At 29.9% G+C, this 17,604-nt stretch overlaps 1 protein-coding gene across 1 annotated transcript in view; it reads left to right on the plus strand.

Moving 5' to 3' along the window:
* Positions 1-16,898: 16,898 nt before the first annotated feature.
* Positions 16,899-17,604, plus strand: part of LOC115891359 (fasciclin-1-like) — a 330,519-nt gene continuing 329,813 nt past the window's right edge. The window contains exons 1-2 of the mRNA XM_030911811.1: positions 16,899-17,079; positions 17,264-17,339. Of these exons, the coding sequence (XP_030767671.1) occupies positions 17,299-17,339 (41 nt within the window). The 5' untranslated portion in view covers positions 16,899-17,079; positions 17,264-17,298. The remainder of the gene's footprint in view (positions 17,080-17,263; positions 17,340-17,604) is intronic.

Here is a 17,604-nt window from a genome sequence, read left to right on the forward strand (position 1 = left end):
TATTTCAATCGTAGAATCTAAAAATAGAATAATATACAGGGTGTTCCATTTAAAAAAATACAACTTTAATATTTTTTACTTATTTGGGACACTCTGCATCTTGTAAAATTATTTCTAAATTGTAGCTCTAATAGTCCTTCAACGAACCCAAAACTTAAAATTTGTAAAAATCTAATCGTTTAGCTACAATACTCCGTGTCGTATGTGGTGAACAACCCTGTATACTTTGGAGAAAAGTGCCAATTTTAATCGATGTGTAATTTTCGCGCGGAGAAAATATGCTGATAATATGGACCCCCAGAAATTTATTAGGATTTTTATGAAAATGTAAACATAGGCGAAATATGCGAATGCAAACAATACACAATGTTTGAAATACAAAAATATAATTTTTATTTTCATCAGCGTTATCAACATTTATCGACAAAAATCGCAATTATCCCATTAAAAACACAAAAAAAATTCTCTTACGGCTACAGTTTAATCATAGACTGTTTGTCCCACATTTTCCGATGGGAACTTCTTATTGTAGACTTTTCTTTCGGGGATAATTCAGTCCGGGGCATAATGCAATACAAGCAGTAAAGAGGGTCTATATATTAAAACAGCACATGACATGCTATTCAAAATTGTTACTTTATATTTTTAAAGAGATCAACAATGATGTTTCTTTAACAATACATTATGAATAAATGCTATATTAAAGTACTAAAGTGCTTGAAACTTACTTACCCCTAGATAAGACAGAATTATTGTATTCTTGGAAAAAAAACTTTAAGAAACCTGCAATCAGCACATAGACTGTTTATCACTAATCTAGGGACACGGCATATATTCTAAGCATTTTGCGGCGTTTGTAGGTGACTACCAACATAAAGGGAAATTAAAACAACTTTCGTTGCACTTCCTTATAGTTTCAGTTAGTACGTACAGATTTTTTCTGTAGTTTTATAATAAATACGATATCGTCAGGACTATTGCAACCATCGGCAACGTAAGTTGGTGGTTTTATAGTTTTGACTCATTGTCTCATTTAATCGAATTCGTTTCTCTCCTAGTTTCTGAGATGCCAATGTTAAGCATCGAAATTGTTGCCACCCCCATATATTCTAGGTATCGCTATTTCTCTATTATCTTAATTTATTATTTTGATAACTTAGTTGTTATACACTACCGAGTAGATAACTGAAATTATATTTCATTTTAAATTACTATACCCACAGCTTGCGTGATTTGCGGACATCAAAGGTTTCATTAATTAAAACATCATGACTCATATAATAAATGCGTGTTCACCAATAATGCTAGAACGAATTGCCGCCTCTAACAATTGTTGAAAAATAAAATATCCTTGAATTTAATTTTTATTGTCCCATATCACAATTTTCGAAACCAAATGACCTAGTTTTATCTAAAACTGTTTGCGGTATTTTAGCTAATTGTTATGAATGAACTAATTAAGCATTACTTGTGGTAGATTTAATTTTTAATTTTTATTATATTATGGTGTGATTTTAAATGTATATAAAAATAGTTTGAAGTGCTTAATTGTGAGTTTATTTTTTACAATGAATTCAATATAACTTTCTACAATATAAAATTTGTTCTTCCTGTGCCATAAAACAAAGTATTTTTTTAGATCTGCCATCTAATCTTTTTTATCTTTTTGTTATGGTTAGAAGGGTTTTGTGATTACCTATAACATACTTTTAATTAATCTCTAAAATTTTATTTTTTAGTATATAAAAAAATTGTCGACATATTCACCAGGGACATGCCTCACCAGGACATATGAGTTATCACTGGACTATTTGTTTATAAAAAAGTATGTACGCCACTGACCTGTTTTTCTCTTGTTAGCGAAATAGTGTCAGCTAAACTGCTAACACTATGTCGATTAAATGTTGTCTTTTGATAGTTGGTCGATTTCGGCCTCCTTGATGAGATAAACGCAATTTTATTAATTTACCTTGATCCAAGTCTAATAGGAACCTTTAAAAAAATTAATATTATTAACTTGCGAAAGTTTTAAATAAGTACTCATTGACTCTTCTTCAAAAAATATAAAAAAAGTTCCATACCCATGGGAAATGCATAGTTTTAGAGTTACAGGATGTTAAAACTTAAAAATTAGGTTTTTTGTAGTTACCTTAAATACCATTATTTTTTTTAATTGCTGTAGATTGGACTAATAGTAATAATAACTAATAGTAATATTATTTAATAATTAATTAGGCAAAATAAATAATTTATTAATTTTATTTTACTTTCATTAATTGTGATTAATAAAATCTCATCAAGGAGGCCGAATTCGTGGCCCTAACCTAACCTAAACAAAACATCAATTGATAACTTCTAATTGGCATTATACAACGGCCTACACAATGTTGATATCAAAAGAATAAAGGTCAGTGGCCCACGTGTATATTTTTTTGAAAAATATTTCAGTGATAACCCATATGCACGTCACTGATGAATTTATCGACATTTTTTAGCATTAAAATATGTAGCACTTATAGTAAGTTTTACCCTCAAAACTGCATTCAAACCACTAAAAGTACTTGGAAGAAAATTATAATAAATCAAAAGATTATTAAGGTTTTAACCTGTGCTTTAACACTCAGTAGCTACGAAACAAAGCAGAATCGGATCTATGTTGATATGAAAAACAAAACTTATTTTTACATGAGGAATCTCCTCGCAAGAGATGGTACTGATATTCTTTGAAACACCCTGTATATGTTACTGCCACAAGGTTGTCGATAAAAGCTTTATTTAGGCTTTATTAAGTTTATAATACCTTTATAGAAAATAAAATGATATATTTTTATTGTTTCTTTATATAAAGGCTATAGTCCCGGCTAACTTGACCGCCTACTAGCAAACTGAGGTAAAATGAGAATTTTTTGTCATCTTTGTGGTACGGATTTCAATTTTGATTTAGTAAATGATCTGGAATGACTGAGATCAATACATTTATCAGTTGTAGGTAATTTATTCTCTATATTTTTGCTAATTTATTCTTTATATTTCAATTCAAGTATTTTCTATATACGGGGTGCGTCTCACAAGTGGCTCACTCTTATAACTTTTTTATTTTTTTTATATAAAAAACGAGATTTGGTATGTTAGTCTATGACATAAATTAGGGTTCATTAACGTATATTCAATCGTTTCGGTCACTTCCTGTTTCACCGGAAATTACTATAACTTTTGATTTTTAAATGGCACCTTGGGTATTTTATTATTTTATTCGATAGAAAATGACATTCTGAATTGAATGACATATCATATGTCAACTTTTGACATTCTCGCTTAATAATTTTTTTTATTGAGTATTTTAAATTTTAATCTAGAGTGCCATGGTTATGTTAAAAACACTATTTTTTTAATCAAGGAGCCTGGGAAAAATAGATTTAATCAATAAAATTATTTTTTATTTAATTAATAAATAATAGTCTTGTCCTGGCCGGTTAAAAGATGCCTAAATCGTATTCTTAATCATATTTCAATTTTTTCAAATGGAGCAAGGGTGGGTCATTAGTATATTTGGAGAAAGAATTTTGAAGTGAAACTTATTGACGCGCGATGGAAGTAAAATCTGAAGGCTGCGAGTCGACCTTGATTGACGACTGCGGGACATGACCTTGTCATAACGCGAAGGTCATGCGAAATAAACGTTGACAGGAGATATGTCTTATTTTGATTATTTTATAGGGTTATGGCACAGGTTATGGTTGAGAATTGTTTTTTAGTTCGTTTAATTTAATAATTACTAAAATGAGCAGTTCCAAAAATATATTTAAAAATTAAAGGTAAAAGTACAAAATATTTATTATCTATTAACATGAATTTGAACGATAATAGGTAAGAACACTAAATTGATTCGAATAACGCTAACATTTGCCTATAAAGTAATGTCGCTATCTTAATTTCTATGAAAATGATACATCTGGTTTTTTCCATGTAGTCTTCAAATGGTCTAAAAATCAGCATGAATGACCAATAATGCTGTAAAGACACTATGGTTGAATCATTGGTAGGTCTCGTGGGCATTTCACAAATAAAATCAATTGTCTTCTCAAAAACTGAAAATGCAAAACAGATAGTAAGCTTTATAAATATCTATACAAATAACCACAACCATATTTTAACCAATATTTTAATATCCTAGCCCAAGTAAATAATCAAAAATTCACTTTTTATATAAAGAATAGTAATGGGTATTCCCAGTTTCCAAAGATTTCAATAAATCTTTAATATCTAGGATTAAAAAAACGATTCTTGATTTGAGGTTAGATCATTCATTACCAACATGACGTTAGCCACGGGCCACGGGTCATTATGTCACCGAACTAGTAAGGGGTGTTCTTTTAATATATCGATAACATATTTTTCTAACAGAGAAAAATGCAATTACGCGTGGGCTACTCTCTTTTTTCCCTTGTATAGCAAAATAACTAAGCTGTAACATCTCTGGGACTATGCGTATATTGCTTTCTTTGATGGTGCCTCGAATAACGTTAACATTTGCCTATAAAGTTATATCGCTATCTTAATTTCTATGAAATGTTTAATAAAAATTAAAAAAACATCATAAAATTATAAAGCTAGAAATAGTATACGGTATTAGGTATATTAACTCTAATTTTGTTGAAGTTTGTAAAAAGCATTGATAAAAAATATATACACTTAAAATTCATCAATTTAATAGCTGTTAGTAGAGTGTTAGTGCAATAGTAAATTAAAGTTAGTGCACACACTGTTTTTTTACGAATAATTTAATACCACACACTTGGTATTTCGAGTCAAATTGTCGATATGAATCGCATGTTGCAATTTCAAATAAACCATATTCGAAAATGTCAAAAGTTGACATACGATATGTCATTCTATTCATTTGTGTGTGTGTCTCATTTTCAATCGAATAAAGTAAAAAAATATTGAGGGTGTCAGTTAAAAATCAAAAGTTGGAATTATTTCCTGTGAAACAGGAAGTGACCGAAAACAATTGAATACGTCAATCCAATCAATTTCCTAATTTATGTCATATACTAACATACCAAATCTCGTTTTTTTATCTGAAAAAATAAAAAAGATATAGAGGTGCGTCACGAAAGTGGCTCTTTCAAGACGCAACCCGTATTTCAATGTCTTTCTAGATTTGAGTATGCCACATGTCCCACAATTTTTCTTTGAATTTCTTTTCTATAATGTCTAGTGTGTCCCTAATTGTACAGTGGAGACCGAAATCGACAAAATATCAAGATACAACTTTAATAATAGGAAAAGAAAATCATTGGCGCACATGTTTTTTCAAATTGTTCTTGTTGTTGAAAAATATTCTATCACTGGAATAGTTTGCACACGTGACCTATATTCAGGTCCCCGGTCAATATGTCGGCACTTTTTTAACATTAAAATATGTTGACCTTATAGTAACTCAAAATTTCATTCGAATTGTTTAAAGGATTTGGAAGAAAATTATAAAAAAATGAAAAAAAAAAAAAATATTTTTACCCCCGGTCGCAACCTTTGTTGGTATGAAAAATAAATCTTATTTTTAAATGAGCAATATACACACGAAAGATGGCACTTGTTTTTTGAAACACCTGGAATACCTATATAGAGCATTTTTAATTGATTTTAAATAATAAAAAAAAACGCTTTATTGTACAAAAAGCCAAAACAGCTTCATCGACAAAGCAAAACAAAAAAAGCACAAAAACCAATATACAAATAATAAAAAAAAAATTCATACAATACAAATCAATTAAAAAAAAACGTTATAAAATTACAAATAAAACATATATGGACATTGCAGAACATATTCGTATCTAGAAAATTTTACAAAAGGAAAACTGTAAATGGATAAAATCATGTTATAATAACATAAAATCAAGTAAAATATTACAAGGTTAAGCTTCATTCAGAACATCGCAATTAGTGGAATAAATTTGTGGTTTCTATTACACTTTATACTTTTTAGTTTACGATCATTCACAATGTCTAAAAAATACAATTAAAATTAATAGACTATCCTAGCAACAGCTTGCGGCAGTCAGTTGTATCCATAGAAAATGTCTAATGTTTACCTTATAAAACAATAAACTTTTCATTTCTAACCACAATTTCTCTTGACGGATGATAATCAAACGCCAAAATGACATTTATCGCAAATTTTGAAGTATATAATTAGTGGAAAAAGTTAAAAGTTTGATAACTTTTTCTACTAATTTAAGATGTCTACCACTAATTTTGACATTCCGAATGTTTAATGCTTACATTAAAATTAAAGGAACAAACTTCTACCCTAATTGAAATCACTAATTTATTCCACTAATTGCGAGGTTCTGAATGAAGCTTTACCGATAAAAGCTTATACACAACAGTAAAATAACTTTATAATATTTAAAATAAAATACATAATACATTTTTATTGTATCCAATATAAAAATATAAATCAGCAAGTATTTTTCAATAAAACTTTCGTAATCCAATCACGTAAAACTTCTATTATTCACCGAGTTTCCCGGCGGCGTCGGCGGAAATTTTGCCCGCCAAAGTCAAACACCGAACTGTTCCAAACCAATTACAATCAACCGGATGGAATTGGTAACTCATTAAAATTTATTCAAGAAAAGAATACAATGTCCCGAAAGCCGATAGTCCTTTCAGCTAATTAGAGGAGGAAATTTTTGCACTTATTTTTCCTAAAAAATTAATTAAAATTAGTTGATAAAGCTTGTGCGGACGATGCAATTAATTTTGACGAAGGTCCGTTTATGAACGAATACAGCTTTACGAACTTCAACATAATATCCTCCCTCATAATTGGAAATTACATTGAATAAAATTTAATTTGGTTATTGCAATTGTGAAACTTTTCCAAAAAAATCATGTTAGTAATAGCGAGTTGTCATAATTCATAATAGGCTAAGATCCGGCTGCATGATTATTACGCTTATCTTATTTTGAATCAAAACGTAATTTTTACGAATATTCTTGAATAGGAGAATACACTTTTTACAAAAACTTGCCGCAAATAGGGGTTGCCACGTTTCAAAGATTTTTCTACGAGCCCGGCAAGTATATACTAGGATGTATTTCAGGAAAATATTTTAACTTCTACAGTCTAGCTCAAAAAAGTGTGATTGGATCGGCATGACTTTTTTTTAAATACTTGTATATTAGCCTCTCATTAGCCCTGTATATCATGGCATTTTTCGTTTCCTTTCTGATCACTTTACGTAATCCAAAGATATCATTAAATATGTTTTGATACTTGAGATGTTAATAAATAAATAAAAAAGAAGTCTTTTCAGCCTTTTAAAAAAATATATTAAAAATACAAGAAATATTCTGAAATCAAAAGTAAATTAGGTGCCCGGTGGCGTAGAGGTACAGGCTCTCGTCTACCAATCTCAAGGTGTGGGTTCGATTCCCACACTCGGTATTTCATCAGCCGACTATTTTTATTAAAATAAAAATAATTTGAGTACCTAGGTCGGCTCAGCCTTAAATGAGTACTTGGGATTCACAATCCTGAGGTAATAAAAGGCGGTTGAAGCGTGGTGCTAGCCACATTACCTTACTTGTATACCGGCTCTAGTATAGCAAGCTGTACCTTGCTACTCCCAAGGTGTTAAACGCTATATACGGGAGCTATTATTATTATTATTAAAAGTAAATTAGGTATTTACTTTAGATGGGCTATGCTCTCATTGCTACAAATATCGTTATCTTAAACTATACAGGGTGTTCAAAATTCGATACCAAACTTTCTAGAAGACCCTGTATATTATTCCATTGTTAGATGGAGAATTAAAAGATTATACAAATATTCGCCTTTTTACATATAGCTCTTTCAACTATAAATACGAGACTAATATTGACACAAGATACAAATTTTGAAATACTTTAAATATAAAAATGATTTAAAGTATTTTTTTAATTCTCATCTAACAAAGGAATAATATACAGGGTGTTCCATTTAAAAAAATAATCCCGATCCACTCACACTATTTTAGGTCACCCTGTAGAAGTTAAAATATTTTCCTGAAATACATCCTGGTATATAGGTACTTTAGTTCGGCCTTATACCAAATTTCTATTTTTTTATTATAGGAGCAACAGATGCTCGATGAACTGTTACCGGGCTCGTAAGAAAAACTTTGAAACGTGGGAATCCCTAGTTGCGGCAAATTTTTGATTGGCACCCTGTAAAATATGTCTTCTCATATTCATAAATATACATAAAAATTAGATTTTGATTAAAAATACGATGAGCTTAATAATCATGCAGCCGGATCCTGTACTAAATTTCAAAATTATATGAAAATGGCTAATAACAAAAAATTAAGTAATTCGCCAAGTCTACAAAAAATCAAGTAAGTACCTATAGAGATGTAAACCCGTTTAATAATGTAAGTTTCTATTCTGAGATCAATCATTTAGAAAGTTAAAGTGAATCGATTTTGTTAAAACGATCATATCTAAAAAATATAAATCATTCTTACATAAAAATCTAAACAGTAGGTACAGAAAAAATATATAATATATAGTCTTCAAAATTCAAGTAAAAAGTAACAGCGAAAAATACTTTATTATTATTATGAGTAGAATAGTACATGGTGTCCCATTTTTCGGCGTCAGTACTCGGTTTTTTTAGTTCTGGTTTATGACGGCGGCGAACCTTTCATTGATGCTGGTGATGCTCGCATCTCTTTAAAATATTGTAATACGTTTTTATTTTAAAAAAAACTCACTGAGATCTCCTATAATAAATTAAAATTCTCAGTAAACTTATTCAAATAATTAAATTCAATTATTTAATGTGTGTATTGATTGAGCTTTATAGACAACGCTAAGACCTACGCTAAACGCGAAAAATATCTCGACAGCTCGAGGATGCGACTGTCTTCATTGCATCTTGAAAGCCGTCGATCACGAGCCGGGATCAGTGAACTTTCTAGTCGCGATTACGTCTTCTGTTCGCTGTTTTAGTCGGTGGGTGATACGGTTTTTTAAACACATCTCGTTCGCGGTATAAAATAAAAAATATCGTCGGGATGACCGATTTTGAGTACAACTGTAAACTAGAAATAATTTTGCAATCATCCTTCAAGTCTATGGTGTAGAAAAATTGAAAAGTATTGAAGAAGGACCTCCAAAGCATATTTTGAATATTAGTACTAAATTAAGATCTAAAAAATAAATAAAACTGAATTATACTGGTTATGTGGTTGTTAAGGCACACAATAAACTTCTTTGTTGACCTTGTCTACTATCTTATCTAACATATACGTTCACAGCTTTGTTTTTTACTTAAATTTAGTTATTTTTTTAAATCCGTTTGATTATTTTTTAACGTATTATATTTTTTGTTTACTTAATTTTTGTAACTTCAAAATTAAAGAATTTAATAAAAAAAGAAAAAACTTTATTGTGTTGGCAAAATGTTAATTGCAGTTATTTATTATATTCTCTTGTATTGATGCCACGATACGCCGCTGGTTTATGAGTAGACCTACAAAGATACCATTTTTATATCACTATGCTACTTTCTTATGAAATTAAACATAATAATAAAGTTTTCCTAAGAAGTTAAAACATATTTTATGCATCACATTGTGTTGATTTACTAAAGCTAAAGAGTTTTACAAATTACATTCTTTAGCTTATGTGTTTAGTGCAAAACTTCATGCTAGTGTTTTTCCTTAAATACGAGTAAGTGTGAAAATGTTAGTATGGTCTATGAATAGAAGATTTCATAAGGCGATATAAATATTAATAATTGATAGCATCTGTACACAAATTATAATTGGGGGTTGAAACCTCTAAATTGCCACAATACACCAAAACACTTTTACTTTTACACTATACGCGCATTTCGCTAACCATCATCAGCAAGTTATTCACACTAAACTAATATCGATAAATTGAGCGCTGATTGAGCGTGACAAAAAACTAGCCAAGAGAGTCAAAACAAACCGAGCGTAACAATTAATAACCTAAACTAGAGCAGAAGGAACAGAGAACTGGAAGGAATTGGCCATTGTCTCTGTTCATACTATCTTTACATTTATTAATTTTGACGCTAAATTGCCTATTTTAACCTATCTATACTTTATTTACATTATATTAATATTTGTGTTCATAATGGCGGCTATTAGTAGACAAAAATAAAAAGATAACATATTTTTATATATTTGTCATAATGCAAAAAATGGGCCGTATAGCCGCCCATACTAAAATATGTTAATAAAAAGTTGGTAGGCAGTTCTTTTAGTTTCAAAGTAAAGGAATTTTTCAATATTTTTTATCTCAAAAACTGCGACTTTGACTGATTTTGATGTTATTACAAATTTTGTTGCAAATATTATTCCTTATCTTAAATTGAAAACCGCGTTTCGCTAGCTACTGTAATTATGGAGTTACGATTTTTTAAATTTTTAACCCCCTCCCATACCCCCTTACCAACCCCCCACCCCCACCAAAAACTAATAGCCAGATTCTCGGGTGCCACAGTATTTTTGTACCAAATTTGGTTAACATCGGTTTAGCGGTTTTTGAGTTATCGTGAGACAGACGGACAGACAGACAGACAGACACCATGAAAATATTTTGTATTTAAGTCATTTATGATCCAAATAACTCATTTTGAGTGAAATTAAAAAAACTTTTTTTTGCCGATCTTAATAGCCCAGCATACCTATTGGTATGGTCGGCTAAAAATGTTGTAATAATAGTAAAAAAATATTATGTAGTAATTGTTAATATTTATGTAATTTATGTTATTTATATTAATTTAGAGGAAATCAAATTATTTATGTAGTAAAAGTAATATTTACATATAAACTAGTCTAAGGATTTCAGGTAACTAAATACAGGAATTTAAACTATGGTATTTATTATACCTGGGTAGTTTTGTTCCGCTTAGAGAAAATTATTAGTGCGGTTATCTGGCTCTGTAATGCATTTAGATGACCGCTAAATATCTTGTCAGGTTGCTGTGAAATTTGTGAGGCAACTTTCACCAAATTATGGTTATATTTTGGAAATTGGTATTTCTAGGCTTCCTTAGCTTCTACGCAATTTGTATTGAAGTAATTAAACATTAACAAAAATATGAATTTTTAAAGGTAATGTTTATTTGTGTGTCACATCATTGAAACTTCTTCCTTTATCTAGTAGTAGAGTCTTATAGCAAAACCTTAAATACTATCATTATTTTTGGAGATACTAGTGTTTAAAAGTAAGCAACATTTTTGAAAATTATTAATTTAAATTTACACTTTTCCTTAGGACCAAAAAGAGTCCCAATTGCAACACTGAAAAAATTAATTTGTGAATTTAGTAACAATATTGATGGTTATTTCTTGCCACAGATTATTGTAGTAAATTTACCAGCCGTTCTTTAGTTTTACAACTCGTTTGTAAAATCGCTGTATGGCTAATTTGTGGCATGTATGTAAATTTGTTATAATATATCTTTATATTCACCAATATTCTTTGAGAATTTCTCTGAAAGAATAAATTAACTCGTCGTCTCGTCTGAAAGAATAAACAACAATTTAGATATGTTGATATAGAGAAATCATGAAACAATTATGTTTATATAAAAAAATCGCTAAAATTAAAATGCATATAATTATAATAAATGGAAATTGTGTTTTCTAATAGGGATGGCTTTATATTTACAGACACTACATATAAACATAATTAATATAATATTTTATACTAACCCTTAAATTATAAAAACACTAATCACCCATACAATCTGAAAAAATATTTTTGTAAAATTACTTATATTGTTTTCAGTGTAGATACTAGTTAATTTGTCACACCGTATAATAAAATTTGAAACTTTTACAACTTATAAAACCAATAAACAATAATTGTATATTAAACACGTATTTTATTCAAAATTTGGAGAAAATGTGTTACACTATAAAACTTATTATTTGTTTGACTGCTTTCAAACTTTTCGGCCGAGTTTCGCAAAGCAAATGATTCCAGTGTTCTTTGTCCGATCTACGCAAATATTGAATGTAGCAAAAATCCATCAAAATATGATACTCGCCCTCGAGCATGGATCCCTGAAATGTTTACTTTGGCATATAATATGCTGTAGTTTATGTCACCAGCCCGTCTCTATGCTATGCGATACAGTTGTTTGCTCAGTCACACCGGATTCGTGTTATAGCCTTTCGCGGGAGCTTATTTTCCATAACTATTTTGCATACGAAGCTAAAAGATGTCTTGGCAACTTTTGAAATCAAGCAAACAATTTTTTTTAATACTGTGATCTGAATACCAAAGAGGAAATAATTGGAAGAAAAAACATATTTACGTTTAAGATACAGTATGATTTTGTAACTACAGCCAAATTAATTATTCAATAATGATATTAGCTAATATTATAATTTATAAATTCTTTGAGAAAAACATTTTTAAAAGTGTTATTAACCATATTGTATTAACTTTGTTATTTAAGATTATTTCGTAAATACAGAATGATAATGATTTGCTATTTAATACAAATATTCATTAAATTATTATAGTTATTCAAAAAAATGTTTATTTTTTAAATCTGAACTAAACTTGTCTAATAATTAAGTAATAATAATTATGTAACCACCGAGATGAGTTAATAAAATCTATTTAGTAAGAGAATTTACACACAGTTTAAAACTTAATATTTTTAAACATTCTCATAATTTTTCATTCTAAAAAAATTATGAATAATTGCGACTCATAGTTGCATTAATTATGGAAACTTATTATTTTTTTGTGATAAGAGTTATTATTTCTGAAAATGCTGGAATTTTTTACAAATTAGGATTTTTTTATTTTAGAGAGATAAAAAAGTGTATGGAGAATAAATTCAACATGCCTATTAACAAAAAGGTATATTTCATATCAAATAAACTTTAGTCACGTGATTAGGCACTTTTACATATTTTTTTAATCAAAATATTTTAGTAAACAAAAATAAATTAATTATATAGATACAATATACACAGTTATTATTTACATCAAAAAATCTCACCTTCTTAACAGCACTTAAGGGACATAAAGGGCCATTATTACCGCTTTCCTGTTCAAAATATTCTAATAAAGTTGCGATGATTTTTTTACAGCTATTAAGCTATCGTACACTTCGCACTTATTTTTTTTAAAGGACAATATTCGACTGCAAGACCTGCTAGTAAACATTTTTAAGGTTAAGGTATCACAACCCTGGGCCCGAATTCTGTAACTTAGAAAACGCTAAGCGCTTTTAGACGCTCAGCGTATATGACGTTAATTTTTGCTGAGCGCGCACTTAACTAACGATTTGAGTATTTTCGTCTGATGTCTTAGTGTATGAAAACGAGAATACGGACCCTAAGCGCTTTGAAAACGGTTGCCTTAAAGGATCGTTTTGCTTGTCGAACTGTCAGTGAATATCGAAAAAATTGTGATTTCGTGCGTTATCTTGCTCTTTAGTGAAAACTACTACTTGTTCTATAAATTCCTAAATAAGTAATCGACAAATTACAAGTTGGTAGCTATAAATATTGTTGAAAACATCGAAAATGCTGAGAAGCGTCTTCAACATTTCCCTCGTATAATAAGAATAATGACATATCCATAGAAAAATAGGTTGACATAACTCAACAATAGGTTATAAAATTCACGTAACATTGACATTTTTCATTGTTATAGTCACATTTGACTATTAGATACCTGCGAAATTACGGTGCTGTCAATATGTGCTCAACGCGTATCCAGAAAACGATTCGCACAGCAACGAGAATACCAAAATCGACTGCCTTGCGTTTCGCTGATCGAATACATGCGCTCACCGCTTTGAAAGCGTAACGTTTTTATGTCAAAGTTACAGAATTCGGGCCCTGATCACAACACTATTTATTTAAACAAAAAACTCGTAAAATACAAAACTAAATTGTCAAAACGAATGACAATATCAGGAAATAAATAAATAAATGTGGCAACTTGCCATTTTTTACAGCAGAGCTACCACTTGAATCCCCAGCGCGAAATTCAAATTCCAGTTAGTCAGCCAGGCGCCGAATATGTCCATGGTTGGCAACAATGAATTTAAAAATCACGCTGTCGATTACGTAACTAAAGGTTTTTTAACTAAAAATTGATATCAAATACAGTTACGGCAATGTCATGTCATCGGTTTTATACCGAAAAGGCGTATCACAATTTTTGCTACTTTTCAGGAGAGCAATTTAAAGAAAAGCACTTACTTTATTTGGCCAATAATAATTGTGAAGTCTTTAGTTTTTTAATAGTATTTTTATTTTAACACTTAAACGGAGACCCTGAAGAAACGTTCTAAAGATAAATGAAGGGTAAATTCTAATAAACAATTTATTTTTATATATGCCTTTTGGTTGTAATACAATAATTTTATTACTGATTGAATAGTATACATACGCCTATCTAAAATAAACTTACAAATTATGATAAAGTGTTCTTAATAAGGAAAAATGATAATACAATATTCACTTTAGATAAATACCATAAAAAACTAGGAATCACCAAAATAAAAGAAACAAATATGTTTAAATATCTTTATTCGATTTGGATTAAATGAATTAAAAATAAAGGCTATGTCATTCTAGAGGCAAAAATTAGTTAATTGTCGCATTAATTTATAATAAAACATCTTCTGGTGATAGGTTTTTAATAGGTTCATTAGACTATATTTCTACTAGGTACATTATTTTGAAAAAAAAATTGAGAAAGTAACTTAAACATTCATAAAAATAGAAGTAATTACTGTTGTTCATTCTTCGTTATATTGTAAACATTGAAATAACTGGAAGCTAAACTTTCTACCTGCTTATATTTAGAGCCAGTGTCTCACGATCTTTTTTTACGATGGCCCTAATATGTTTACTCCTGAAGTCGATAAGGGCGCCATATCAGTAGAAAAAATAAACAGAACATCTCACTTTTTGTCGGTCGCGCGTACACAATGCTTTTTGTTTGTTGTGAATAGCAACTTCGCTTTTTAGTTAACTCTATATATTTTAACATTTCTGAAACAATATTCTCTAATTGGTAAAACGTAAAAAATCGTTAGATTTGACAACTCTGTTGAAACTGGTCGTTCATCTGGCCGCAGCTAAAAACGCAATACATCCGACCAGCCGACGGCCAGGTCGTTGCGACCTGGTCGTCAGTGAGTTCGAGCCCTTAAGTGCACGGAAAATGAACGGCCAAATTTCAATAGGCCTCATCAAAAATTTTGAAGAAAAGTTTCTATATATACAGGGTGATTCCTGTAAGTCGGTCATGCTTTCAGGGAATGACGGGGGGCGTCGAAATATTAATTTTGATATAGCACACTATGGGTCGGATGCCTCTTACGCAAAATACAGGGTGTTAAAGTTTTTGAATTTAGTTTAGAATGTGATGTTGAAAAAATTAGCTATCGTTTTAGGGTTACTGTTCTATAACTTTCACGAGTTACCCATAACAGCTGGTTGGGCATAAATAATTTGTGTGTTTTTTTTATCGCATAAGCAATATTACATCCGATGTAGTAAAATTGTTCCAAAACAATTCACCAAAGGAGAATTACCCGAAAACAATTGATCGAAAAGAAAATTAACCAAAAAAGATAGTTTCACGAAAAGAAAAATCATCAAATTATTGACAGAAATAAAAATTCTTCCCTAAAATGTTGATTTTTGTTGAAGATTGTCCTAATACAGGGTATTTACATAAAAACACAGTTCATTTAATAAAAACCAAACTAAACAAAGGGAAAACATGTCTCTTCAACCGTGCCTTTTTGATAAAAATAACTATGGAATAACAGTTTTTGTTTTCCCTGTTCACTGGTTAGAAAGTCGAATGACAATAACAATGATCTAACAATGATAATGAGCAGACAATTATTGTATTTTTCGGAGCAACTTTCTAGTTCGCTAAAATGGGGGTTAAAAATTGTGTGTATTAATGTATAATGTAAATGTGGGAAATTATAATTTCGGGCAATTTTCCATTAGGGCAATCTTCATTTCGGTGATTTACGGGATACGCAATACAGCTATATGCAGAATCTAACTCATTCCGATCATGGCTTGTAGCAAAAAATCAGCGACTTATTTGCTTATTTATTTTAAGTGGGTTGAATTAGCCGCACTGTAAAAAAGAGCTGCTGCCAGATAGAACTTTTATTTTGTCCCAAGCAATCATCAGAAAATAATTAGGCAGAATGTGTCATTTTCTCTCGCACGTATTTTCATAACTTAAAACAAAGGACCTATCTCAAATTCCATCTTTATTTTAGTATGATAACAATAGATATAACAAAGAGCCCTATCTCAACTTACGGTTCTTCGTCATAACGAAGAATTCTAGTATTTGAGATGGGGCAAATTCGCTATGTTAAAATATGACCCAAAGGGCATGTCATGACATTAATATCACAAACACGCATTGTGTGTATTAAATTTCTAATTATTTTCTTATGTTTCGCAACTGTAATAGTCATTGTTTTCTATAAATGCGACTGGGTTAGAATCCAACAGGCAACGACTTTCTCAGTGCTTTTTACTTATCATTTTCCTAACCAATTTTTCATTGTCTCTGTCGTCAGACCACAAAAAAATTCAAAGTATTTTTTTTAATATGGCTAATTTAATCCGCGCGGTATGTATACATAGTATATTGTTTAAAAGAAATAATTCGATCTAGCCGTATCATATTTATATATTCATTTAATTTCTAGTTTTACATTTTAAAAAATATTTGATTTGCATATTTGTATATTTGCATTTCTACCATTTCCGATCGAATAAAGTTCGTTTTATATGAAGCTGTCATCCCAATTTATCGTTGACACACACCTATCAACCACGTCATGTCTCACGTACGAAATATAAGCCAAGGAAAATATGTTTTTATCCTTTAATTTCATTTATAGGATACATTGCCAACAGATGTTACACTGTGGGTATTTTATCAGTTGTGGATACATTTCTTAAGAAAGAAACATTGATTTTCATGCACATTAGAATTCATATTTGGATAAATACTAACAAGGTCTATAATCTATTAATTTGTAACTAATATGTTTTGTTTTTACAATAAATATTCAGAACTTTCTGAGAAAAATCTTAAGGAAATTTTTTTCTCCTATTCTATAAATATGGAAAAGAAAATAAATAGAAAATATCTTTAGAAAAATGTCGGTCGAAAAACTAATTTTGTTTTTTTTTCGTTTCAGGTAAACATCTTCAAAGACCTAGGACAATTTTTTTAATGAATGAACAACCTCGAGCAGCTATAGAAATTTCAGCAAGGTAAATGAATATTTACTTTATCAAAAAAGATAAATATATACCGTACTTCAAAACGAGGAGATTAAAGATCGAGTAAATCATTTTTGATATACAGACTTTTGAGAAAATTTAATTATAAATATTTTTACTAATTTTGTGTATTAGTTTATTTTTTAAGTATTTATTTTACTAAACTTAGGACGAACCACTACCACTAGGTACGAACATTAACACAAATATACAGGCCACAAATAAGTACCATATGTTTTTATACACTCAGATGGAA

This window comes from Sitophilus oryzae, unplaced genomic scaffold, assembly GCF_002938485.1.
Source record: "Sitophilus oryzae breed Bouriz unplaced genomic scaffold, Soryzae_2.0 scaffold_1179_pilon_pilon, whole genome shotgun sequence".
Lineage (NCBI taxonomy): Eukaryota > Metazoa > Arthropoda > Insecta > Coleoptera > Curculionidae > Sitophilus > Sitophilus oryzae.